Genomic DNA, 24,427 nt, shown 5'->3' on the forward strand with positions numbered 1-24,427 from the left:
TTGTTGTGATTTTCAAAACAAAATTACTCTTGTGCAAAAATAATCAGCTGTCCATTATAACAGTTTCGTGTTCCTTTTAAAATAAAAATGCTTTCAAGATATAAAATATTACTTGCGATGTCTAATTAAGCTACACGAATGGCCATCCATATTCGCATCTTATATCCAAAGTCTTGGCAAGACTGATGTTCTTGTTTTAGAAGCTTGTGCACTCCGAGCTGGTTTACAAGCAGTTTACTTCACATGCTTTCTGACATTCAAGTTGAAGGAGATCCCAAAACTCTTATCAATATTATTATTCGCAATTCTAGAACTTCTGGGAGGATAACTGCTTTGGTTCATGACATTCATATTCTGGCGCAACAATTCATTTCTATTTCTTTTAAGCACGTTCGGAGGAAGACGAATTTTGTTGTAGACTCTTCGGCAAATTATAGACCTCGAATTGGAGCAGGCAGTTGGTTGCATTCCGTGACCTTTTTGCACAAAATGCTCTTCGATTGGACTTCCCCCGGGGCAAGTTTCACCAGAAAAACAAATGGACATTTTCCTAAAAATAAAGAGAAGTGAGATAAAATGAATGTAAGAAAGTAAAACAGAGAGTAAAAACGGGTTGTGCGTGAATGCGTGATGGTCCAAAACTCCAAATCGGTTGAGAGAAGTGGCAATTCGTAATAAAGGGCAAACCCCGTAACAAACACAAAACGAAAATGACATTACTATCCTCCTTCTGCCTCGAATAGACTCGGGAGTTAGAGACTATCAAGAAAGGGTATTACCGTCATCTGGATTCCATACTAACAATCCAGGCCCCACTGCACCGGGTTTGTTACAACTCCCATTTCCCAAGAATCAAAGCGCGCCAAAACCTCTCCATTCTTGATACCTAGATTCTCTCTCTCTCTCTCTCTCTGCTCCTTCCATGGCGGCGTTCACCGTCCGATCACTCTCGCCGGTTCCGATACTCCTCCTCCTCCTCGCCGTCGCCGTCTTCCTCACGTTCCCGACGTGCGCGGCGTCGATCTCCTCCCGCGAGTACGAGTCGATGCAGCGCGTGCTTCGCAACCACGGCTACAATCTCATCTGCAACGCCATGGCCACCTCTGACCTCCAGTACGAGATCCTCACGCTTCCTCCCAACGCCTCCTTCACCATCTTCGCTCCCACGGACGCCTCCCTCTTCGCCCTCGACATGATCCAAACGGCGTCGTCCTACACCGAAACGCTCCGCCTCCACTTCGTCCCTCTCCGTCTCTCCCTCTCCGACCTCCGATCCATCTCCTCCGGCTCCATCCTCCCCACTCTCCTCCCCTACTCCGCCCTCCGCCTCACCACCGATCCCCTCCAAGTCGCCGGAGTCGACGTCGCCTTGCCCGGCCTTTTCTACTCTCGCCGCGTCGCCGTCCACGGCCTCGCCGGAATAGTCAGCCTCAGCTCTGTCGTTTCCTACGGTTCTCATTTCCAGGCCACTGCTCCCGTCGCAAGCGGCGGCGCCGACACGGTCGCGCCCTTGAAAACTGTCTCCAACCGCTCAGATCTCTCTCCGGCGGCCTCACCACCGTCCGTAGCTGCGGCGCCGTCGTCTAATCATTCCAAGACTGCCGGCGTGGATCTTTCTCCGGCGAGAGCAGAGTCGCCGGTGAGCACTGCTGGACCTCCATCTCCGACTCCGAGAGAAAACATCTCGCCGGCTTCGGATCAGAGTCCCTCGGCATCTCCACCGTCGGCCAATTCAGTGCCGGAGAGAGCTAGGGTTTTGCTGATGGAGACTACGGAGGGCAATTCGGACTCCGACGTCGGTGATGAAATCTCTGAGGGGGTGGAAGCGGAAGCGGTTGGGAAGGTGAAGAAATGTGGAGCGTCGGATGAGATGACCATTGACTGCTTTGTGGCTGATGAAGACGGGGATGGACTAGAACAGCTCAGCCTTCAGCGTCTGGTTCGAGCCTTGGCCTAAAACGCTGCGTTTCATCAACTTGTTAATTGTGGTAAAATCTTGACTGTGCCTGATGAAGAGTCTTTCAGTTTCTGTCCAGTTTGTTTGTTTTGGGTCAACAATATATGATATTCTGTCCAGTTTGTATTGGGATTTTGTATCAAGAATATTCAAGAACGTATCATATATATATGCAGAAAAATTAATAGTGCCAATTTCTTGGTCTGGAAATAGTGCAAATTGATATTGGGATCTCACAGCACCTTCTTATAGAGTTGCATGTTCTTCTATTTGCCGATTTGGTCGATCATATGGGTTAAATTGCTGCTACTTGAGATGTAGACGATATGAATTAGCAGAGGAAATGATCCATGCATCAATTTCACTTCAACTACATGAAGAGTCTACAATATTAATTCTCATCTATAGGTTTTTGTTGTTGCACAAGTTAAATGGTTTAGTACCTTCAAAGTGGTCATGAGACCCAATTTCATCACAGAATCAGATTGTTGTTACAAGTATTAATTTGACCTTTTAACTTGTAATAAAGATTGGGATTCTAATGCCAGGGGCAGTTGATGAGAAACTTTTCTTGTAAATAAAGTTTCAAGGTCAAAATATGAAATTAGTAAAATTTGAAGAAAGTTGTAGTACAATTTTTTTGGGGGTGGGAAATAGGAGATTTGGAGTAACATTATTTCAACCAAAGTTCCACATGGAAAAATGAGGTATTTTGATTGAGATGCTTTAAAGCCTGAATCTTAATGCAATCAGAGAGCAAGCCGATGATATACTTAGGTATATAGCTATGTAATGTACTGCTAATTGCAGTCCTTAATCAGTATAAAGAGTATATGCAGCCGTTAACAAAGATCATCTTATGTAATATAACACATTAACACGTATATGAAGATTGATCAGCATGGTCCTAAAGCCTAAAGCTAAAACGTCTTCTAAAGAAAACTATGAGAGAAATGGAGCAAAAGACACAAAACAAGATATTATCTTCAAAACAATATTCACTTGCAACCCAAAATCCTGCAAATTAGATTCTATTGATTAATCTGGAGATCTACTTCGTCGTAATGAAATGATAGATTTAAAAATCTTCGTTAAGTATATTAGAATCTCTGCTTCTGATCGAAATTCAAAACACCAACATCTGCAGGAACACAACTTTTAGTGTGGTATGCATGTTCGCTCCTAAAAACGCTTCAGAAGTGGGTAATCTTCTATCAGTTCCTCCTCCGACAGTGTGTCATTTTCTTCCTGTGGAGTCCATAACACTTCTGCTGCCTGCACGAGAACGAACAGAAAACATATGTGAACCATCGATCAAAGCGACAGATCCTCAATTTATATGTTGTTCAAAGTTTAACATACCAATATATTCATTGGAGGAATAAATCCAAGATTTTTCAGTTCTTCCTTCAAGTCATCGCTACTATTTATGGTGGCGGGCAACTTATGCTTCCCTTCAATTGCAACCAGCAATGTCACCTGATCATCATCAACATTCATTCAGAGATACAAAATGTACATCACTCTTTTCTAAAACATTATAATGCTAAAACACCAGCACAGATGATGTTAAAATTGGGAATGCGTATTGACATGTAGCCATACCACTATATATTGGTTTTGAAATCCATCATCAGTCTTGCCTCTCGAGACTTTCCTTCTCTTGTTGTTCACGTTGACAAGCGTCTCCTCATCAAATTTAGCCCTCTCTTCAATAGAAACTTTATTGAAGCATTTCTCTGCATCCTCCATGTTATAGTTTGGTGTAACCTATACACACATGTACAAAGTTATAAACCACCCGAAATTAGAGATGGATTTCCACCGTCTCTAATTTCCGGACCACAACACTGGCGCACCTTAACTTGCACGACGTCTAAGATAAGAATACGACAGTGAACTTACAGATGAATAACTTGAGAACCAATAATCAGGATGTCTGAGCAAAGCTACAGTTGCCTCTGCATCAAGATCAAATGCCGAGCGTGGCGTATCAATACATGCAATAATATAAAATTTTCAGTTAGTTATATATGGTTCGAATCGATCGAACCTGTCAAAATATAGCCCAAGCCCTTGGGGGTTGAGGTATCAGCAGTTTCAGCGATACGATCAAGATCTCTTTGGAGTGCTCGGACTGTACCTAACAAACCAACCTTGCATTGGCATAAAACGAGAGTTTGGTATTAAGAAACAAGTTCAAATTGTCATGTTTTCTTACCCGAAATTGGATTCAAAATTAGTAGTATTTCATAAGACATAAGTTTTAGGGTTTAGGTGTATTTCAAATTACTCAGGTATACTAACCATTATGTGTTCATCAGAAACAAAAAAAGTAACAAGATGTTAATAGTAGACTAGACTGTGTAAGTCAGACCATAATACCTGAAGCTTAACAACGTTTGAGGTCGGAGCAACACGATTCACAAAGTTTGAGGTCTCCGTAACACTTGCCAAATGAAAGATGCACCCAGCAACAACCATCAGAACCAAAATCGCAAGGATTATGTTCAGGAGTTTAGTGTCGGCCTCGGACATGGAGATATTAGACGAAGAACTCGATGATGATGAAGGCCTAGGGTTTGAATATGAAGAATACGACTTATACGAATACGAAGGTGAAGAAGAACGATACGATGAAGAAGAATAAGATGACGAGCGTGACGATGACGACGACGAAGAGCGCGAGCGTGAAGAGAAGGAGCTTCCCCCGACCCGACCACCCGAGGCCGCCCACGCCAAGTTAGGGTGAAACGTCAACAACAAACTTAACAGCACGGCAGCCATGGCAGGTGTCTTGAGTACCTTGAGAGCACTTGCTAATGTTTCATTGAAGATAGCCTCAAGTGGGTTAGGATTATCCATTGTAGGTGTTTTGATTCCCTTGAGAGCACTCGTTAATGTTTCGTTCAAGATAGCATCAAATGGTGGGTTCTCTGCCGCAGGTGTTTGCAGTCCCTCGAGAACATTCGATAATATTTCATTGGCGATGGTCTCAAGTGGGTTTTGAGATGCCTGGTCTGATGATGTGAAGTGGTTCTTGTCCGAGGAGCATTTGAGTTTGAGATCATATTTGGGGGAAGAATGAAAAGATAGTTGTAGAGTTTTGAAGGAGGCGGTGCTGACTTGGAGTGGTTTGGTGGGGAGAGAACGAAGACGGGAGAAGGGGATTGTGGAGCTATGTTTCAATAAGGTCAGAGGGTTGGCTCCGAGCAACGCAGATGTAGCCATGAGCGTGCGTGGTTGGAGTATTTTGGAGGTAAAAACAGACGGATTGTGATACTCGGTATTATAGTTTACATTAGGGTTTCTAACGAAGATATAAAAACATCATGCACATCACCTGGCAAACTGTACTTGGATACCAATATATATACTTAGGGTAGGGCCTTAATAAGGCCTAAAATTTGTAGCCTTAATCCTATGTGTTATGCTAAGTTAATAAAAACATTGCCAAATCAAAACATTGCATTACCAATTTTACCATTTCTATTTCCTTTTACATTTTAAGGGGTGAATCAATGATATTAATGTACTTTATTAGGTAATGGAAACAAATATTACATATTAATAGCAACCACTAATTATGTATTAAGGAATGTTTCTTACATCAATATGAAGATTAACTATTTTTTAAATAATAATTAGTTTTGTTAAACAAACTCACCCTAACCCTAATTCGTCCAAAAAGCAATTATAATTCATCAAAAAGAAAACACTAATATAAAATAATTTAGATATAATTCATCAAAATTTTCTATAATTTGTCCAAAAAATAATTTATATACAAATAATTTCTCTAAATGATTTACATACAGACTATTTATATAATATACATGTATTTTTTTTATAATATACATGTATTATAAATATATAATATAATGTTATTTGATGTTATATTTTTTATATTTAATTAGATATTTAGAAGAAGGAAAGCAAAAATAGTTTTATTTTTCAATGAAAAACTGAAATTTATTAGTCATTGTTTGAAATGGACCAAATGGTAAAATGGTCTTTATACTTAAGTATTACATGGCATAAGATTTTTAATATGTGGTGTGTCTAAGTGATTTGGTATGCCACATAGATTTGAGGCCTAAAATCTTAGGCCTTAATAAGGCTTAAAATTATTTTCCATATACTTAATTTAGATGCGTTGTTTAGTTACAAGTGCAGCTAGTTTAAACCAATTGCACTACTTCATGAGCTATATAGGGTGGTTTTGATATTTGATATCTGATTGTCCTTCTTGGTTTCTTAAATCTGTGCAGGTCGACTAAGAGAAACTCTAAGCTAAATGTAGAAACGAAGTCAGTCTACATATCTTTTAAGTAAAGATACCATTTCTTGAACCATGCACCCTACTATGCGCGTACATCAAATATATCTTCATTTTCAAAAGCATTTCAGAAGGAGGTAAGAACATCTCCAATAGCTTTATTCCAGTCTATTGTATTTTTTTCTTTAAAAGCATTTCAGAAGAAGGTAATTAACAACATCTATCTCTAACATTTTAACACTAATTTTCTTGTTTAAGTTCAAAATTCATACCGTTATACACATGCATAAAATTCGATCCTTGATTATACTTATCTTACAACAACATTATTTTCGGCTTGAAAATTCTAAATGCAATTCTATGATTGGATAGTTGTCTAACTAATTTACAACCCTAAAAATGCGTATGGTATTCTCTCTAGGCGATACTTTGTGGGAGCTACTCCAAGGCGGCGACCCGAGCATACTAGCTAGAGGAGGGGGTTCCTCTAGAGAGAAAAACCCCAAGAACATAAACCCCGAGAGGGAGCTTGACTGACGAGTCTTGGCGCCAGCGGCGATCAAGATGGTAGGGTGGCCAGTTTTCTAGGTGTCCTCAACATTTGGCAGTGGGCCTTGTTTTGGGCCTTCGGCGTAGGCTGGGCTACGATATGGGTCTGGGCTTTTTCTTGGGCTTGGGCTCCGTATCTTGCTAAGGTGGCTGCAATGATGGTCATTGAGAAGACAAAAGGAGGAGGTTAAACAGGTTACTTGGGACTCTCTTTGAAGAGAGCCTTCTGTTGGGTATCCTGGTTCTAGGTTCGGAACTGATACTTCTGGTTTGGGTCTTGGATCCATTGGCTTTGGTGTTGGTTCTGGGGTTAACCCCTCAAAGTAGTTTGGTTCTTGGTTATAAAACTTTAGCAAGTCGGATGATTCTGAGAGTTTTGAATTATTGATCGCAATGCCTACTTTAAGGTTTATAATGTTAAGATGACTTATGTCATATAAGTTGTTTTACATAGCTCTTCATTTACGTTGTTCTTGCGGGTGTGTTATGTTTATGTTGTATTCCTACAATTCGGTGATCAATAAGATGACATTGGGTCATTCTAACAAAAAAAAAAAAAAAAAAAAAAAAAACTCAAATAATTTAACAACCCTAGAAATTCTACTGACGAGATGGACCAATAAAGCAAACCGACCCGGCCCAGTCCATGGTCATGCACGAGTCATGAGTGTAGGAGAAGGAAAATACAAGAATAAAAAAGGCATTCCGTATCCTACAAGGACTAGGTCTTGATATAAAAAATAATAATAAATAATAATAAAGAAATATGTCGCAACCGACTTACGCCTTGTATATAAAGCAAGCAAGGAAACAGAAACTTGTTGAAGCCACAAACCACAACTCCCATCAACAAAACCAAAACGAGAAAAAGGAAAGTTCGAGAGTCTGAGACTCCTTCCTTGTTAACTCAGCTGAATTATTTTAAGTTATAGAAATGGCGAAATCAGCAGCAGCAGCAGGGATGAGGAAGAGGAAGAGTGCAAGCGTTTCGGATTCGGAAATCATAGAGGCCGCAAATCTGCTCATACAACTCAGCGGAAGCTCCGATACGTTTTACTACGACGCCGAAGAAGAAGACAGCGTTGGGAAAACAACGCCAACCACTGCTGATGTTCATCGTGATGATCATGATCAGGTGTCTTCTTCTACCTTGAAATACAGCGTGTTTGCAGAGGAAGATGAAGATGAAGATGAAAATGAATTGGGTTTCGGTAGGCGAATTGGGAAGAAACGATTTCGGTTGGTTTCGGATCTGTACGAGCAGACGAAGCCTATCAGAAATGGAGGTTTTGTAAATAGAAAGAAAAGGAGGATGATGGTGTAGTTCGTGTTATTGTTGTATGACTAGATAGCTTAGCTTCCCTTGAACTGTAATGGAGAATTTTTGATGTACGTGTTTCTGTAAATATCAAGACTCGTTTTGTTTTCTGGTTTGTACGTATCTGGGTTTCGAAATTTGGCTTCAATTTCAGGTGTGATTCAATCGCCATCGTCGTCGTAATTCATGGGCACATAGGGAAAGATTGATCGATGAAAACATGGTTCGATTTCGCTGAAATATCAACACCATCTTGGTGGTATCGTTCAAGTTACAACTTCTTCGTTAAGCAGCATCCCAAGCAAGTAATTAGTGACAATTTCTTGATTTTTCTTCTAGTTGTGGATGTTTCAAGTGACACGATCACCCCGCTTTCAAAATTCCATTTTACGAAATTCTAATTTGTTAGAGAGGGGAGATCCCACGTTAGAAAAGTGACAAAGAAAATATAACTCATAAATGGGTGGATCATTCTTAATTATACTGAGGTCTTTTGTGATTAAAACCCAACACCTTAAAGGTGGTTAAATTGAGACAATATCGATACACGGATGATCTATAGGCCACGCTTGTCGTTGATTGACATGGTATCAGAGCGGGTCTCTCTCCAGTTGCGTCTCCACGAGTCCGGGTTGATTCTTTCATTGGTCATGGCCCAGTTGTCATTGGGAGTTTGAAGTTCTTTCTGTTATCATGGAGCCTGTTCATAAGTGGGTGGATTATTCCTAATTGTACCGGGGTCTTTTATGATTAAAACTCAACACCTTAAAGGTGGTTAAGTTAGGACAATATTGGTACACGAATGATCCATGGGCCACGTTAAATGTGGTTAAATTGAGACAATATTGGTACACGGATGATCTATGGGCCATGCTTATCCTTGATTGACATAATTATCCAGAAATGATATGGAATAGAGGATGTTGGGGGAACTATGTCTTTTCTTGGAAAGCAATCAAATGACCAACTTCTGAGGAGAAAATCTCAGGCCAGGAATAACTCCAAATCAAAGACGTCAAAACCCATTATAAAATCTAAAAGCTGTCCATGTATTCATAGCTTACTCTTCTCTTTTTGGGTTCGTATAGAATACATGTACCAATACACGAGTTATACTAATTTGAGACGAACCTACTTTTGTAAAAAATTAGGACATAATGTATCAATACATCAATACATAAATGTAGCGGAATACATTCTTTCCTGGGGTTTGAGCTTGTTACGATAGAGGGTCTGAGTTTTCTCAATGGGAGAGCATACCAAGCTTTGGGTAAGCATTGCATGTTCAGCTGGTACAAGATGAACTTTTCCATTTCATGAATCTCATATGAAAGATGTACTGTAATCAATGAACTCAAACTACCAAGGTAAAAATAATTAACTACTGATTAAAAAGCAGTATAATTAGGACTAGGAAAGATACTTCAGATGACAGGACAATTAGGTAGTAGCACTTCTTATAATAAACCCTAGTTCTGAACCTGTATTGTATAGCAGCCTATTGAAAAATAATATGCTCAAAAGCTTCCATAGATACACAATCTAAAATCCTTGAAGCGTTTCTCCTACAAAATCATAATCTAAGTAAGCAGCGGCGTAACAAGGACAATTCACATCTTCAGTTGCCTGAAAAACTGCATTAATGCTCTAGATGGAACACATATTCCGTCAAGTTCTGCAGTTTACTGGGATTCAGTTTCTGCTCAGTAACTATAGGCTGCTTCTTCACAGTGATCATTTGAGAAGCAGGGTCCACAATCCATCCTTGCTGTTGTACGTCTGCATATGAAAATGATACCTCAATGATTTAACCAAAATATGAGCCACAGACTTTTCATTTGGATAACAGGCCTAAGAGTAATCATGCAATTAACTGGAAAGTCATCAAAACATGATTTTTGGTTTAATAGAAGGAACGAGTCATTAATCATGATAAAAATTCTCGTCATCATAATCAAGCAGCAGCCACTAGCAACCTTTCTATCTAAAATAACTGCTTTTAAAGGGTCAACAAGACCAAGGACCAAAAAACTAGGGTCAATCTAGGTACTCTTGTTTTCTTGAATAAGATTCCTGTACATACGCAGCAGAGTCAACAGAGCAATCAAACCCACCAAAAGTAGGCCTTTATAATATCACCCCACAATAATATAACCTGGGTTCATCCAAGGCAGCATGATCAGGTATACTTTTTTATTTTGGTACACAACTGAATTTATACTAGAGTACAGCCAACTCTATGACTGCCTCTGATGAAGAACTTGCTTAGGACATCAGGAAAAATAGAATCTGAAATCCAAAAGCACATAGCTTCAAAATGTCATGAATCAATTCCCATAGATAACCTAACTCTTAACAATCTATCATAGATAACCTAACTCGTAACAATCTATTATCTTTTTAGATGTTCTTCTTTCAAGCTTAAGCCAGAGCAATTTGATAACTGATATATTCGAGAGCAACAAAAAATAAAAAATAAAGCTTACAATTTTTCACATCATCATCATTCATGTTCAGAAAGAGAGATGTGTCTTGGATGCTTATTGTAGAATAAGCAGACTGCAGCAGCTGAAACATCTTCTTGGTGTAAAGATCTGCAAGAAGTTCAGAAAAGAAACAATGATGACATGAAGTGCATAAAACATAAGAAATTTGCACTATGACTTACCACAAACACGACTTCAGAGATTGATATGCAAGAATTACATCAATAATTAGAAGACCATACAGATTATGTTATTTGTTCTAGATGAAACCTGAGATTGCAATACGCAAGTCAACTCCAAAGAATGATATAATACATTCAGGGCTTCATCATGCAAGATGACCTATAGAACTTTTAAGTATGATATAATACATTGAGAGTTCAAGGGTGACCAAGGGTGTGACCAAGGGTGAGAATGAAAAGTACTTGTGACCAAGGGTGTCTAATTTATCATTCATAAGGAAAATAGTACCAAGGAAAAAAAAGGGTATCCTGAATGATAATTATATCAGCTAAAGCATAATCCCATTAGATAACTAACTATGCTGAGGACATTCCTTTGTAGCAACATTTATTCAGAGGTGCCATGTTTGTACTTTTACTTATGCGAATCTTCAGATACAGCAATATATTTTCAATTTTAGGAGCGCCCGTAACCCATATTAACCTCCTTAGAAAACACATACCCTCTCAGGTAAAGAAAAGATTCATATGTAAAAGAAAACAAGAAAAGAAAACACTCCAAATGTACCCGTGTTTTCCACAGATTATTATATAGAGAGCAAATCACATAAACAATAATCTTGCATTTGAAAATTCAAAACAGGATAGTAGAATTCGAAAGATACATTTAGGACCAGTGCACCACCATATTAACAATAGAAACATGTTATATAGGATGAGATGTCCTAAGGTGAGCATAATTGAAGAATAACACCCAATTCTTATCTCATTATAACCTCAAATCACTCGTATCTAAAATCCTGCTTCCAAATACTCATTCTCTACCAATTTTATCCAGCAAATACAAGAAAACCTCTGATCTATTATCCAACCCAACAGAGTCCAAATAAGACGCACATTAACTCTTGAACAGTCTCATAATGCCCTTGACAAAGATATGAGGTAGTACAATGCATAATATTGCATCTCACATACAAAAAGGCATACTCTATAGCTCATGTAGTCACACAAAAAGATCAATATCTTAGGCCACCATAGTCCAACACAATGTTACACCAAAAGTCAATGTCTTACTATACATAGGTGTAGAGGATTACACAACTGAACTCAAGACCAGTTTGAGTATATTACTTTCTTGTCTTTTTTTATTTTAATTTTATTTTTATCTTTTCCTTGAGTGTCACTAGAATCACATCTGTTCATTCAGCAAAGTCGAGACTTGACATCTGACTTTAAGTGTACTGTCATGTAATATTGCAAAAATTTTGTAGAATAACATATCTGATTCGAGATAGGGAACAAGTCACACATCCTTGCATCAGCTTTGAGATAGGGAAGAGATTCATCATCAACCCATATAGATAAAAATAAAAAATAAATAAAAGGAAGAAGAAGAAGAACACATCCTTGTGTCAGCTTTGAGATAGGGAAGAGATTCATCATCAACCCATATAGGTAAAAAAAGAGAAGAGATTTTATGGGTAGTGAGTTGAAAGGGATTCACCAAGAAAAGTGAAGAAGAAGAAGAACAATCAAATTCCTGTGAAACTGAATCAATTTAACTTTTGAATTAAAGTTCCCCATCTCAACATGTCAGTTGTAATGAGTCATTGAAAGTTAGTCATGTCTAATGGCCATCAGGCCATCCAATCAAAATCCAATTATGATTTGATAATCTGACCTTTCCAAGTGAAATTGAATTAACAACGATAGTAATGATATTATGATAATAGTGATGATAAAAAGCTAGCCATATCTGTTGCTTCAAAATACAACAACGCGGTACATATTTGAGATGGCTGAAGAAATAGACCCCAAAATACATAAATTTAGTGCAAGATAGACTCTGTCATCGCCAGAGGTTTGAAAGTTTTGATAATCATCCATACAGGTTGTGCCTTATTGCTTTAACACATAAGGCTACAACTACAATAACGTTATATGTATTGGTGACATCTTAAACGCACTTCAGCCCCATATATTCTAGAGTGATTTGAAGTTCCAAGACAAATCAAAAGAACAAATGACACTGCGATGCTGCCTACTCAAACCATATATTTAACATCATAATCAACATAAAAATACTGCTTCCTATTCACAACAATAGCAGCTGAAGAGGGAAGGCAAAGGAACAAAAAAAAAACTTATTACTTCTTCTTCAGTAAAAGAGGTTGAGCAGGCAAAGAAGTGAAAGAATTGACAACTCCAATGTCTCAAAAGTTGAAGTTATCATTGATCATAACAAACTTTCTCAACTCTGGCAATGAATATTATAAAACGCAAACTAATAGTCAAAGCATTATAACTTTCTAACGGCCGTAAAAAGCTATATCCAATGTCAAGTGAAGTTCACAATCCTTAATACAGTCGATTCTTCAATAATCTTTCGAGTGTCAGTCATTATAATGCTACTGTTACGAATCATTAAACAAACAATATCAAAAATATTATTTATGACACAGGTAAAAAGCAAGCAAAACTAAAGCACAGGTCGTGTTCTGGTGAAACTTGCCTGAAAAGGCCGCAACAAGACCCTCAGCTTCCTGACTCCAGTTAAATCCATGAATAGCTTCATACACACCCACATAGTCCCGCACCCAGAGCTTCTGACCAATTCTCCAAGCAGCCTGCACTTCGCGATTGTTCTCCTTGACCGCAGAAGGCATAGACTTCCAAAGAAATCTCATACTGTTACTGCATTATCACCACACACAATCGAAACTCTAACCAACACCGAAATATACACCAGGAGATACCGGAAAAGCCACACTAATTCCAATTAGAAAAACAAAATAGCCAAGCTAAAACTTAAAGGTTTGGTTTCATCAAATATCGTAAAGCACAGAGGTCTAGGGTTTGAGAGCTGAAGCTGTAAATCTCCAAAATTACAAAGCGATTACTATTGAAAACTGGAAAGAGAATCGAAATTAACATACATATCGCCGGCGTAAATGTGACCGAGAAGATGAATGGCGTAAGGCCAGTCCTCCTGGAAAGAGACGCCCTCCGCTGCGACCTGTACCATCAGAAAGATTGAGAGAGAGAGGTTCGAATGAGAATCCAAGCAAAACGAAGAAAAAAAATTGGGGGATGATTTAGGGTTTGAGAGCGAAATCGGAACCTGAAGCATGATATCGTCACAGATATCGGCGATCCTTTCATACGATTTGGAGGCCAAGGCCGAGGAGAGGGGAGAGAAATCCATCGCTGCTCTTCTTCTCACTATATTTCTTCTCAGTAAACTTGTGCAAAGTTTTTTTTTTTTTTTTTGTAATAACTTGTGCAAAGTTTAGTATTGCAGATATTCATATATAAATAATAAAAAATTCACACGTCTTTTCTTAATGTTTTTTTCATTACGGATTACCTATTTTAACCCTTTCCAACTCTGCCACTCTTTTCCCACCAGCCCGCAGGTAATGTCGAGCTCTTGTACCACTTAGAGCAAGTCCACCCTCTAGGTCTTTGTTGGGAAGGCCTGGGTCATGGGTGAGACCCAGGTCGTCATGTGGCAGTAATTTTGGGCTGCAGTTTTCATCCACGATTTATGTTTCTGGGTCTCCACGTGGGCGGTGACTATTTAATAAATTTTATATTAGGTAATTAATTTTGGATAATGAAAAAAAATTTAATATGGACCCTTGGATCAAATTGCTAGATCAAATCTGGGCCACCCAATGTTGTTTTAAAAAAAGAGAGTTGTGTTGACCCGGTCAAAACACCAAAACTGGCGTTGACCCGAGCCTTTCCTCTCCCCTCTCTCTCTCTCTCTCTCTCTCTCTCCTCTCTCTCTCTCTCTCTCTCTCTCTCTCACGTCTGCCACCTTCTTCTCCAGTCGATTCTGACCGTTTCCGGCCACCACACTCCACCAAACTCCACCAAAACGTTCCTTTCCTCTCCCTCTTCAAAACCCCTCAATCAATAACCACATGCAACCCTCAACAAAGGAGATCGATGGAGAAGAAGGTGTCACTGTCCGGCGAGTTCTTGGCATTTCCGACGACCAATTTCAATTCTGATGGTAATTCAGCCCTCAACAAATCTTCTGTGTTTTCAATAAGAGCCAAGGAGAGGATCCTAACACAATTTGTAAGGTAATTTCAATAACCTTAATTCTGTGTTTATGGATTGTTTTGATGTTGAGTTTTTCGGCAAGCCATGGTTCCGGCATCGCCTCCACTGGCTGGTTCCGGCGTCGCTCGGCCCCCTTGCATGCTTCACGTGGTTGATGATGTCATGGCCCCACCACTCGGGCTGAGCTGGCAAAGGAAGGCCTAGGTCTTCAAAATGGAGGCCTGGGTCATAGGTCTGACCCAGGCGAAGACCCAACGAATGCCCAGGTTAAAGAATTTTCAAAGGTGGAAGGAGGGTTTTTTTGGCTGGGTCTTCGTTTGACTTGGCGAAGGCCTGGGTCTTGCTTTTGGGGTAAGGGTGGACTTGCTCTTAGAGCAACTCCAACCATGGAGTCAAATCCATGGTGGAAGCTCCAACAACAACAATTGACAACTTTCAACCAACTCCAACAAAGATGTCAATTCCACGTGGATGACAATTTTGATTCATCAGGTCAAATTTGACCCAGGCTGAGCATGTAGTCATTTCTTTTTTTATTGATTTCTCTCTCTTCTCTCCTCTTTCATTCTCGTCTATCTCTCTTTCTTTCTTTCAAAAAAACCCAAATCAGACTTTAGGGTTTAGGGTTTAGGGTTTTAGATATAGAAAAACCAATAGCATCAATTTAGATATAGAAAAACCAATTTAGATATAGAAAACCCAATTTAGATATAGAAAAACCAATAGCATCAATACCTAAAGCATCAGATTGTTATTTGAAGATCAAGAAGAGGAAAAGCAGATCAGGTTCGAGGGAAGAAGAGGATTGCTGGTAAAATGATCAAATTGCAGTCAGTGAATGAGGAGGTAATTAATTCCAAATTGCTTGATCAAACATACCTACACCCGGTATGAAGATTCGGTCTTTGTTCTCGAGCTTCTTGGCTGCCTTATCTATGGAGGATCAGAGACTTGCAGTTACATGATAAGAGATAAACCGGAAACTGAAAGAAATAGGCTGTTGTGATCGGAGAAGAGAAGAAAAGTGTGAGAGGAGGAGATAAGGATAGAGTTAGTGGGGGTGTTTTAATAAAACTATTTATCAAACTTTTGACCGGTTGGTTGGAGAGAAAATTTTGCAGAAGGTCAAATTCCATATAAGCAGTCAAATTTGAAATTTGACAAAAAAATTTAACCTCCTCATTGGAGATGCTCTTACCATGTCTCGACTAGGCAGACCGACCATCTCGTTTCGTTTAAATTTTTTTTGATCAAATTCAGTTTATCTTCTCAATCAAACTCAAGGTAGGATGTCTTCTGATAGTACGTTTTTTTTATCAAATTCAGTTTATCTTCTCGACCATGTTTTAAATACTATCTTCATCACCAACTTTAAAACATGGACAAAGGTAGGATGTCTCTTGTTCAAGTAGATAGTATAGAGAAGCAGATTAATCTAGGTTATGCTCACCAACAAATTTATTATTGGTATAGAGTTGATGATGAAGAGGGCGTTTAATGAAGCTGTAGTTTGACTGGGATGTCCTGGTGGTGTGGAACTCTTTACCCGTTGTGAGATTGATAATTCTCTACATCGACCACTAGGAACTAGAAGATGAAGATGACTTTGAAGGCTTGTTTTTCAGTCAACTAAGCAATGTTTTGATAGAAGAGATATAAGAGGCTAGACCTAACAAGGGAGTGGTGATAAAAGAACCAAAAGAGGGTGTGCCTACTCAATGTAGCACTACTGTGGGTAAAATAATAAGGACAAAGGAAAGCAAAAGTTGCTTGAGGTTTCTAAGCCACGTAAAAAGGTAGTTTAGCTCGGTTGGCAAGGTTCAAATAATGTTGGGCAGTCATCTAGTGGTTTTGGGTCAAGTGGTGAGGAGAAGGGTAATTTGATGTAAAATATGGCTGGGAATCTACAAGACATTAATGATTTGGATTCTTTGGTTTTTTTGCAGTTCTATGGTGGTTAGAGGCAAGAAGAAGTGAGTTATGAAGATGAAGAAGGTTATGATGACGAACCTTCACATAGTGAGGATTCTGCTTACAAGTCTCTACCAGACGATGAGGACTATGACAAGTACATAGATGATGAGGATAATTATATTGTTGATGATACTGTGGAAGAAGAAGCGCAACGCATAAGATCACTTCTCAATGGTTATGTTGGATCAAGAAATGGAGAAAATCTACAGCATGAAGAGGATGGATTTTTTATTTTTTATTTTTGACAATGAGGATACGTTTAGAAGAGTAGATTATGATGAAGAACCACCCAAGTACTTTGTGAACTCTGATGGTGCGAGGCAAGAACAAGGGTTGTACTTTAACCCTACAAACTGACATGTTCAACCCTAAAACTGACATGGTCAGAACAAGGTTCTAGTTGGATATGATGTTGGTAATGCCGAGATATGAAGGGATCCTGATAGACTGATGGCTTTATAAGGGGGCTGAAGTATCAACTTATGAAGAATGATAAGGTCAAACTAAAGGTTGTATGCAAGCAAGATAATTGCCCTTTTCTGTTGTTTGCTTCTAAAATGCAACATAAAGATATTTGATCTAAAGATCAAGAATTGGATTCCTAAACACACATGCACCAGAACATTTAACAATAACATGGTGAGGGTGAAACTTCTAGTGAGGAACTTCAAGGATCGGATTGCCCCCAATCTGAGGATTAGAAACAAGGTACTATGTTTTTTGTTTTTTGTTTTCTTATGCCAGATTTATATTTGTGTTTTTCATACTTAGTTTTAAACCATAACAATGTTTTCTATGACAATTGTAGAATCATTAGCCAAGACAATGTCAAGTGAGATTAGGGCAAGAGTTTGTAAGCAGATGGCTTATAAGGTTAAGGTGGTGGCTTTGTTAGAGGTTGAGGATTCCAAATGAGATAAGTTTGTAAGGTAAAAAGACTATGACAATGAGTTGAAGAGAGTTGATCCTGATACTACAGTGGATATAAGGTATGATTTCAATAGCAGTAATAAGAATCCACTATTCAAAATGATGTATATAATTATATATATGCTTAGGAGCCTTGAAGAATGAAATGAAATTTGGTTGTAGAAGCGTGATAGGAAATATTGCATTTTTGAAGAGTCCATTTGAAGGCAAGCTTTTTACTGCTATTGGTGTGGATGCTGCAGCTGGGTTATTACATATGCTATGATGGAAAATGAGAATAAGAATTCATGGATCTTGTTCTTGGAACTTCATTACAAGGACTTAGATATAAAGGTAGATAGAGTAGGATGGGGGGGGTTTTATTAGTGACAAGCAGAAAGACCTCATTATTGCTTGTCAAGTGGTTGTGCCAAGTGCCGAAATTAGGTTTTGTGTAATGCATACATGAATCAACTTCACAAAACTTTTGCTTGGAAAAGTTTGAAGGATCAGATGTGGAAGTGTGTCAAGTGTTGATACCTGCAATGTAACTTAATTTTGTGAAGAGCTCGAGGGTCAAATATTGGACCTCCATCTGATTTGAGACCCATTAGATCAATAAGTAAGGCTTAGAGTACCAACTCTTCATCGTTCACAGACTATGACAAGGTCCATATTCAAAATCTAAGGGAGGCAAGCCACGTCATGTCATTCCATGTCATGCTTAATAGTAAGTAAAGGGATGTATTACGGGCGAAGCCCCTTCGTAGATAAAGTTACACAAAGCCCACTTGGGAGTCTGGCCAGGCCATGCTTGTTCATGCCCAAGCACACTCCCTCTATCTAGCACGTGGTTTCTCATTGACACGCTTCAACTACCACGTGCTCGCTAACTTCACCCACACACTGCCACATGCCAAGCAAAGTCGCGCACAAGCATCCTTGATGATATATCCTAACCCGTCTATCACAACAAGCCACACGGCCGACTAGCAACGTGGACCCAAGACACTAGACCAAATAGGGCTTGTTAGTAGGTTGTGGTGTGGAATGATACATGATTTCGCAAGGCCTATTGATGTTAAATGTCAAGTGTCAAAAACGTCTTGGGAGTCAAGGACCAAATTTAAATTTGAGTTTCCCGCACACATGCTTGTAACAAATACCTCAAACCTAGACATAGAGCACTGGCATCACGAGTCACCTCAAACATGAACCCTTGCTTCCACACCAATCACCTTGTAAGCTGAAGGCAAACATAAGGCCATGTTTCATCATGAACCCTTAGCCAAGAATAGATTGGTAAGAGATCGAGATCATTGGTCCCAAGAGAGTCATGACAGAGAAAAAAAAAGAGTAATTATGAATCAATGCCCTGTCCTTACATTTTTTAGTTTAAGAACTTAAATAATGGCAGTAAGAAGGAGAGCCCTGACCTTTGCTAAAATAGGGAGTCACGAGCCATTTTTTTTACCCTCGGTCTTCATCACAACACCTACATGCAAAACCACTATCAAGCTCTTCATGCACAACCAACCCTAGGTCACCACCACCATATCCATCCCTCTAAACACCTCCAAACGCCTCTAAGCACCACCACCATACTCTACAATCCCTCACCCGCATTAAACCTTGTTTTCATGATGAGCATGCATTTTGTTACGCTTGCATAATCCTAGCTCCCACAGAGGCGTACTACTAAGACCTTTCAGTATTGATATTGCATGCTCGGAGCCTCTCCAGCACAACAAAGTCTATCCTAGGAAGACTTTGGGCCTAGTCTTGCAACCTCAAAGGGGAAGATCATATCATCAAGCCCAACAACGGTAAGCTCCTAGATCCTCAATTTCTACCCCAACACCAAGGATACTACAATGTCTTACTATCTTAAAGACATGGAGGAGATGAATGATCTTGATGAGGATGCCTCCAAATGGATGACACGTAAGTAAAGCGTTAAATTTACATAATTAAACCGTTAAGTTTTCATAAAGTGTGGATGCTTACTTTCCTTTTTGTTGTGGTACGTGCTTTAAAGTTTTAGCTTTATCCTTTAACTATTGTTTTTGTTTTGCATATTAGGATAGGCCTCCAAGACATCGGTGTCAGACATTTTTCTACATAATCAACAATTGTGACATTATGGACAACACTACAATGGTACGTAAAATATTAACAGAAAGAAAACAACAACATAAACCTCTACTCCCCTTCCTAGCTGATCAAAATGGAACGTTGCAAGCACAACAAGAGAAAACAATGAAACAAAATTGAAGGTTGCGAGTGCATGATTTTGTAGTCTGTCAGCCGATCAGCCATGATGTTGGCTTCCCTGTATATGTGAAGGAAAACTACCGGATCCAGTTGAGCAGCCAAGTAGAAAACATCATTCACCAAGACTTTGATTCTCCAAAGAATCGGAGGTCTTCCGTTGAGACATTCCATAAGTAGCCTAGATTCTCCTTCAATGATGTTTGAAATGACTGTTGTATGCAAACGGCTCGTCCCATCCATATTGTTTCCCGCAGTATGCCCCCTTGGTTCTGGACGAAGCCAAGTCGATACATACGATAGGTCGATAGATCTAGTAGTATTTTTATGGGGATTCTATCTATCACTATAGGATTCATATTCAGGATCACTACAGTTCCTTTTCAGACAGTCGTAGGACAGAGGGATGCCAATAGATGATACGTAAGGTGGTACCGCTCAAGTTGTGGCTAATTTTCGCAGGTCTGACTTAGAGCGCGTGCTGCACGTAAAACTCATCACTACCTCATAGGGGCGTTGAGACCATTCAAAAGATGGACTTTGTCTTTCGTTTTACATGGGATGACAAGCACAATGAAATATAAGAATGCTAATATCTAGTACTTACCCTTTCGATTTTATCTCGTATTTACTTTTTTGTGCTTTTCAAACAAGCAGCTCCAATTTGCAGGACTTGAACTGCAGCGCGCGCTACCAATGAAAGCCATACTGTCTAGAGACAGATACCCTTTTCCTTAAAATTTCCAAAAGCATTGCTGTGCAAGCCCACATTTGGATAGTCACAGATATTGGTGCATTGCAAGAAAATACAAAAAGAAAAGAGAGAGAACTGGCCAATGGGGCATGGGGAATGCACAAATGCGAGTTTTTACACTTTACACGCAGTTAGCAGCTTTGGTACCCTCGAAGATGAACAATTGACGAAAATTGGGCAGGAAACAAAACCAATATCGAACCTAAAACTCTAAAAGTAAGAGTTGGACAAAATGTTGGGAGCAAGGATTTTGGAATTTTCCAATTTGCGAATCTTCTTCTCCTTCCTTTTCCTCTTTGCTGTTAAAACTATTAGTGTTTTACTCCCCTGCTTTTTACCTTTCAGTTCTCTTCCCAATTTGAAGAGTTAAAATTAAAAGAAAGAAAAGAGAAAAAAAAACCCCAGAGAGTGAGGACTTGTTACTGTTAGGTGAATGAGGCTAAACACTCAATCCATCAAATCCACACTGCTTGTAAGTGAGAGACTGCTTCCTTGGACTTATAACGATCGCACAATCCACGGAAACCTGCCCATCAACACAAAGACTTTTAGCTACTGATTAGGCAAAGAAAATTACAAAAGCACATCACAAACAAAGAAAAAAGAGACAAGAAAACAATCATAAAGGAGAAGGGTACTGGGTAGAAGCCAATATCAGCATGAACGAACCAACATGCTCCACCAAATGCACTAGTGGAGTCCAACTAAAACTCTAAAAGGCAGTCCTCTCCTACTCGTTATGAACAGGTTGGCAATCCGATAAACTTACCCAAACACCATGATCTAAACCCGGTAACCAGACTTATCTACAGCCCTAATAATAATATGAACTCAGGGTTACTCAGCTTTGGAGCAGCAAGAAAGCTAGCAAGATTTCTTCAAGCCCAAGCTTGCAAATGCAATGCATGCCAGTGCAAAGGGCATGCCAGTGCAAAGGCATGTGATACCAGAGCAAAGGCAAGCAAATTGACAAAGATAAAATAATATAGAAGGAAATTGGAAAGGGGGAGTAATTCATAATTTTAAATCTGGAGCTCATGGTCATCACCGCTAAAGTAGGCCGGCCATATGGGGGCCACATGAGGGCCACAACAGATGTAATAGTCACATGGCGGGGCCACAAGGCTTTTTACCACCCAGAAAGGCCAAATTAGTCACAGTCACAGCCGTATCACTGCCACTCTCTGTTCCCTTTCATATTCTTCTCCTTCTTTTCTTGTTCTTCACACTTCAATCCCCTCTCATTTTATCTAATTCTGCTCCCCCTTATTCTCACTATTTGATTTCCTTCTCCCTATTATCACTCCAAATTGTTGGTAATCAAATTTCATATTCTCTGATCAAATAAGAAAAAAAAAAAAAAAAAACAATTCATATTGGGTGTTTAAGAATGTAGACGCTAGCTAAGGATCAAACCCTAAGGATCACTTGGTTTAATGAATAACTACTACTTTTACCTAGAGATAAGGAAACATGTTCCAATGTAAGGGTATACACCCAAATGTTTATGTTAAATTACCATAGAAAGTCTGTCACAGTTTGGGAACTGCAATTATGTATGTAAGAATTATTGTATGTGTACCTATGTGCTCCAAACAAAAAATAAAAAATAAAAAATAAAAGCAGAAAAGAAACAGAAGCAGACATCCATGCCATGGAAGAAGAATTTTTGAAGCTCAACAGCAGAAATAATAATACTAATGTTCCCACTATAATAAAAGCAAAAACAAAATAATAATGCATATAAACTAGTGGTTAGCAGTAGCACTCTGGAGTCTGGATTTTATATCCAGCGGCTCCCGGTGGGACCCACATATATTTTTTTGTACCCACATCTTACTTTACCCATTTCACACAATTTTTTTTTGTCCATTCACGCACAGAAAAATCACAGTAACCCAGTAAGAAATGGGAAGAAATGTCACAAATGTGGACACAGACCCAAATATCCAGCAACATGCCTTCACTCGACTCGAATCTAGAACCCCAACGGCACGCCTAAATCTTGCAATCAACCACCACTATGGGCAAACTGGTAATTCCAGCATGTGATTGTGTGTGTGATGACCCTAGAGAAGAAAAGGGTCATGGCATATTGGCATGTAGCTACGAGGTTATTGGTGCGTCTCTAAAAAGAGGGCGTAAAAACAAAGCAATTACCACAACCCCTTCTGCTCATTATCATCATCATCAACAAAAGCAAAGACCAAGCTTTAATGCCATTTCTCCATACCTTTTCAAACATGCTTTTCCATTTTCCACCCAAACACACCATGACCCAGAAACTAAATCACATGCAGAGAGAAGTTCTGAAAAATTTGAGAGCAAAACCATGGAAAATGAAGCAAATAGAATGCAGAGAAATTGAAGAGCATTGATACAAAAACAAAATTGGAAAAACAAAACACGTATCTGGGTTCATCCTCCTCTTTTATATACCATTATTACCAATTTACCAAACAAAAATAATGAAGATACCGAAATGCCGCATTGCAAATTTAGCCCAAAAAAGGAAAAAAATAGTTGTATTAATCGATTAATTTAATTCTAGGGAGAAAAAAAAAAAGTGAAAGCAGAGTGAGTGTGACAGAAGGTGGTGGTGGTGGGCTTCCCATTTTCAGTGAGCCCTTCTCCGGCGGCAACCTCCTCAATTCTAATACGCACAAAAGCAAAGTACGAAAAACCCAAAAACCCGCAAACAGAACCAAAACAGGATACTGAAAACGGAAACCGGAAAATTTGGTTCAGATAAATGACAAAAATGGTGAGGAGGGACTGACCTGAACGCCAGGAGAGTCGATGTTCAAGACGCGGATCTTGGCGCCGACGTCACCCAGGACCCGGAGCTCGACCCGGTCGTTGAGAGAAGCGTCGCGGATTAAATCGGCGGCGTCGGCCTGAATGAGATTGGCGCGATCGACGGCGATGGTTGCGACGACCTCCCTGACGCTGTGGGCCTGCTGGAAGAAGCCGGGGACGGAGGCCTTGCCCAATGGGATGCCGCGGTACATGACAGTGAACCTGGACTCGCCGTACTTGATTCCGACCTTGTTGGGGTTCTCGGCGGAGAAGAGCATGCGGATGTTGAGGGAGAGGGAGGCCGAAGTCGGGTTCGGGTTCGGGTCGGGGGAGTTGATGCCCATGTACTGGACGCCGACTTGTTGGAGATCGAACTGGGGCTTCTTGGGTTTGACGGCGAGGATGATGACGAGGACGACGGCGAGGACGAGAAGGGCGAGGAAGGAGAAGAGGAGGAAGAGGCAGCAGCAGCAGCCTTTGAAGGAAGCGGAGGAGGAGGAGGAAGAATGATACGACGTCGTTGGGTAGTAGTGCTGGTGGCGGTTGCTGTTGCTGTTGCTGGGGTTTGACGGCGGCGGACGCGGCCTGTGGTCTCCGTTGGCGGTGGGTCTGGCCGACGATGATGACGCCATTGGCCGTTTGGGTTGAAAGTCACAGAGACTTCCCCTCTCTCCTCCTCCTCCTCCGTGGGCCTCTGCAAGTGTTTGCTTGCTATTGAAGAGAGAGAGAGAGAGAGAGAGAGAGAGAGAGAGAGGAGGAAGGAGACAAATAATGGACGGGGGCATTATTTACAGTTTGATGCTTCGGATGGTGAGGATGATGAGGTGGAAATTATCTTTTTTTTNTTTTTGTTTTGTTCATCACTTTTTGTAAAG

General features: G+C 39.8%; 3 protein-coding genes across 3 annotated transcripts; all 3 read right to left on the reverse strand.

Moving 5' to 3' along the window:
• Positions 1 to 3,139: 3,139 nt before the first annotated feature.
• On the reverse strand, positions 3,140 to 5,188 carry LOC101293498. The gene is made up of 6 exons (XM_004301476.1): positions 4,343 to 5,188; positions 4,011 to 4,113; positions 3,863 to 3,918; positions 3,563 to 3,727; positions 3,320 to 3,436; positions 3,140 to 3,232 (listed from the first exon to the last, which is right to left on the reverse strand). Exons 1-6 carry the CDS (start codon positions 5,186 to 5,188, stop codon positions 3,140 to 3,142), a joined length of 1,380 nt encoding a protein of 459 aa, XP_004301524.1.
• A 4,265-nt stretch (positions 5,189 to 9,453) lies between these two features.
• On the reverse strand, positions 9,454 to 14,084 carry LOC101293788 (COP9 signalosome complex subunit 8-like). Its single transcript, XM_004299916.1, has 5 exons — positions 13,893 to 14,084; positions 13,708 to 13,787; positions 13,284 to 13,465; positions 10,590 to 10,697; positions 9,454 to 9,882 (listed from the first exon to the last, which is right to left on the reverse strand). Exons 1-5 carry the CDS (start codon positions 13,974 to 13,976, stop codon positions 9,743 to 9,745), a joined length of 594 nt encoding a protein of 197 aa, XP_004299964.1. The 5' UTR covers positions 13,977 to 14,084; the 3' UTR covers positions 9,454 to 9,742.
• A 6,921-nt stretch (positions 14,085 to 21,005) lies between these two features.
• On the reverse strand, positions 21,006 to 24,184 carry LOC101293795. The gene is made up of 2 exons (XM_004301477.1): positions 23,534 to 24,184; positions 21,006 to 21,279 (listed from the first exon to the last, which is right to left on the reverse strand). Exons 1-2 carry the CDS (start codon positions 24,182 to 24,184, stop codon positions 21,193 to 21,195), a joined length of 738 nt encoding a protein of 245 aa, XP_004301525.1. The 3' UTR covers positions 21,006 to 21,192.
• Between the last annotated feature and the right edge of the window lie 243 nt (positions 24,185 to 24,427).

Source organism: Fragaria vesca, linkage group LG5 (genome assembly GCF_000184155.1).
Source record: "Fragaria vesca subsp. vesca linkage group LG5, FraVesHawaii_1.0, whole genome shotgun sequence".
Classification (NCBI taxonomy): Eukaryota; Viridiplantae; Streptophyta; class Magnoliopsida; order Rosales; family Rosaceae; genus Fragaria; species Fragaria vesca.

Excerpts from the sequence above, each read along its gene's own strand:
- LOC101293498 (XM_004301476.1), bottom strand. The coding sequence starts at position 5,188 with ATGGCTACATCTGCGTTGCTCGGAGCCAACCCTCTGACCTTATTGAAA. Across the intron at positions 3,728-3,862 it reads GGTTCTCAAGTTATTCATCT|GTTACACCAAACTATAACAT; the intron begins GTAAGTTCACTG and ends ATGTGTGTATAG. Across the intron at positions 3,233-3,319 it reads TTCCTCCAATGAATATATTG|GCAGCAGAAGTGTTATGGAC; the intron begins GTATGTTAAACT and ends GTTCTCGTGCAG.
- LOC101293788 (XM_004299916.1), bottom strand. The coding sequence starts at position 13,976 with ATGGATTTCTCTCCCCTCTCCTCGGCCTTGGCCTCCAAATCGTATGAA. Across the intron at positions 10,698-13,283 it reads TCTTGTTGCGGCCTTTTCAG|ATCTTTACACCAAGAAGATG; the intron begins GCAAGTTTCACC and ends AACTTCTTGCAG. Across the intron at positions 9,883-10,589 it reads TGATGATGATGTGAAAAATT|ACGTACAACAGCAAGGATGG; the intron begins GTAAGCTTTATT and ends TTTCATATGCAG.
- LOC101293795 (XM_004301477.1), bottom strand. The coding sequence starts at position 24,184 with ATGGCGTCATCATCGTCGGCCAGACCCACCGCCAACGGAGACCACAGG. Across the intron at positions 21,280-23,533 it reads TCGACTCTCCTGGCGTTCAG|GTTTCCGTGGATTGTGCGAT; the intron begins GTCAGTCCCTCC and ends GTTGATGGGCAG.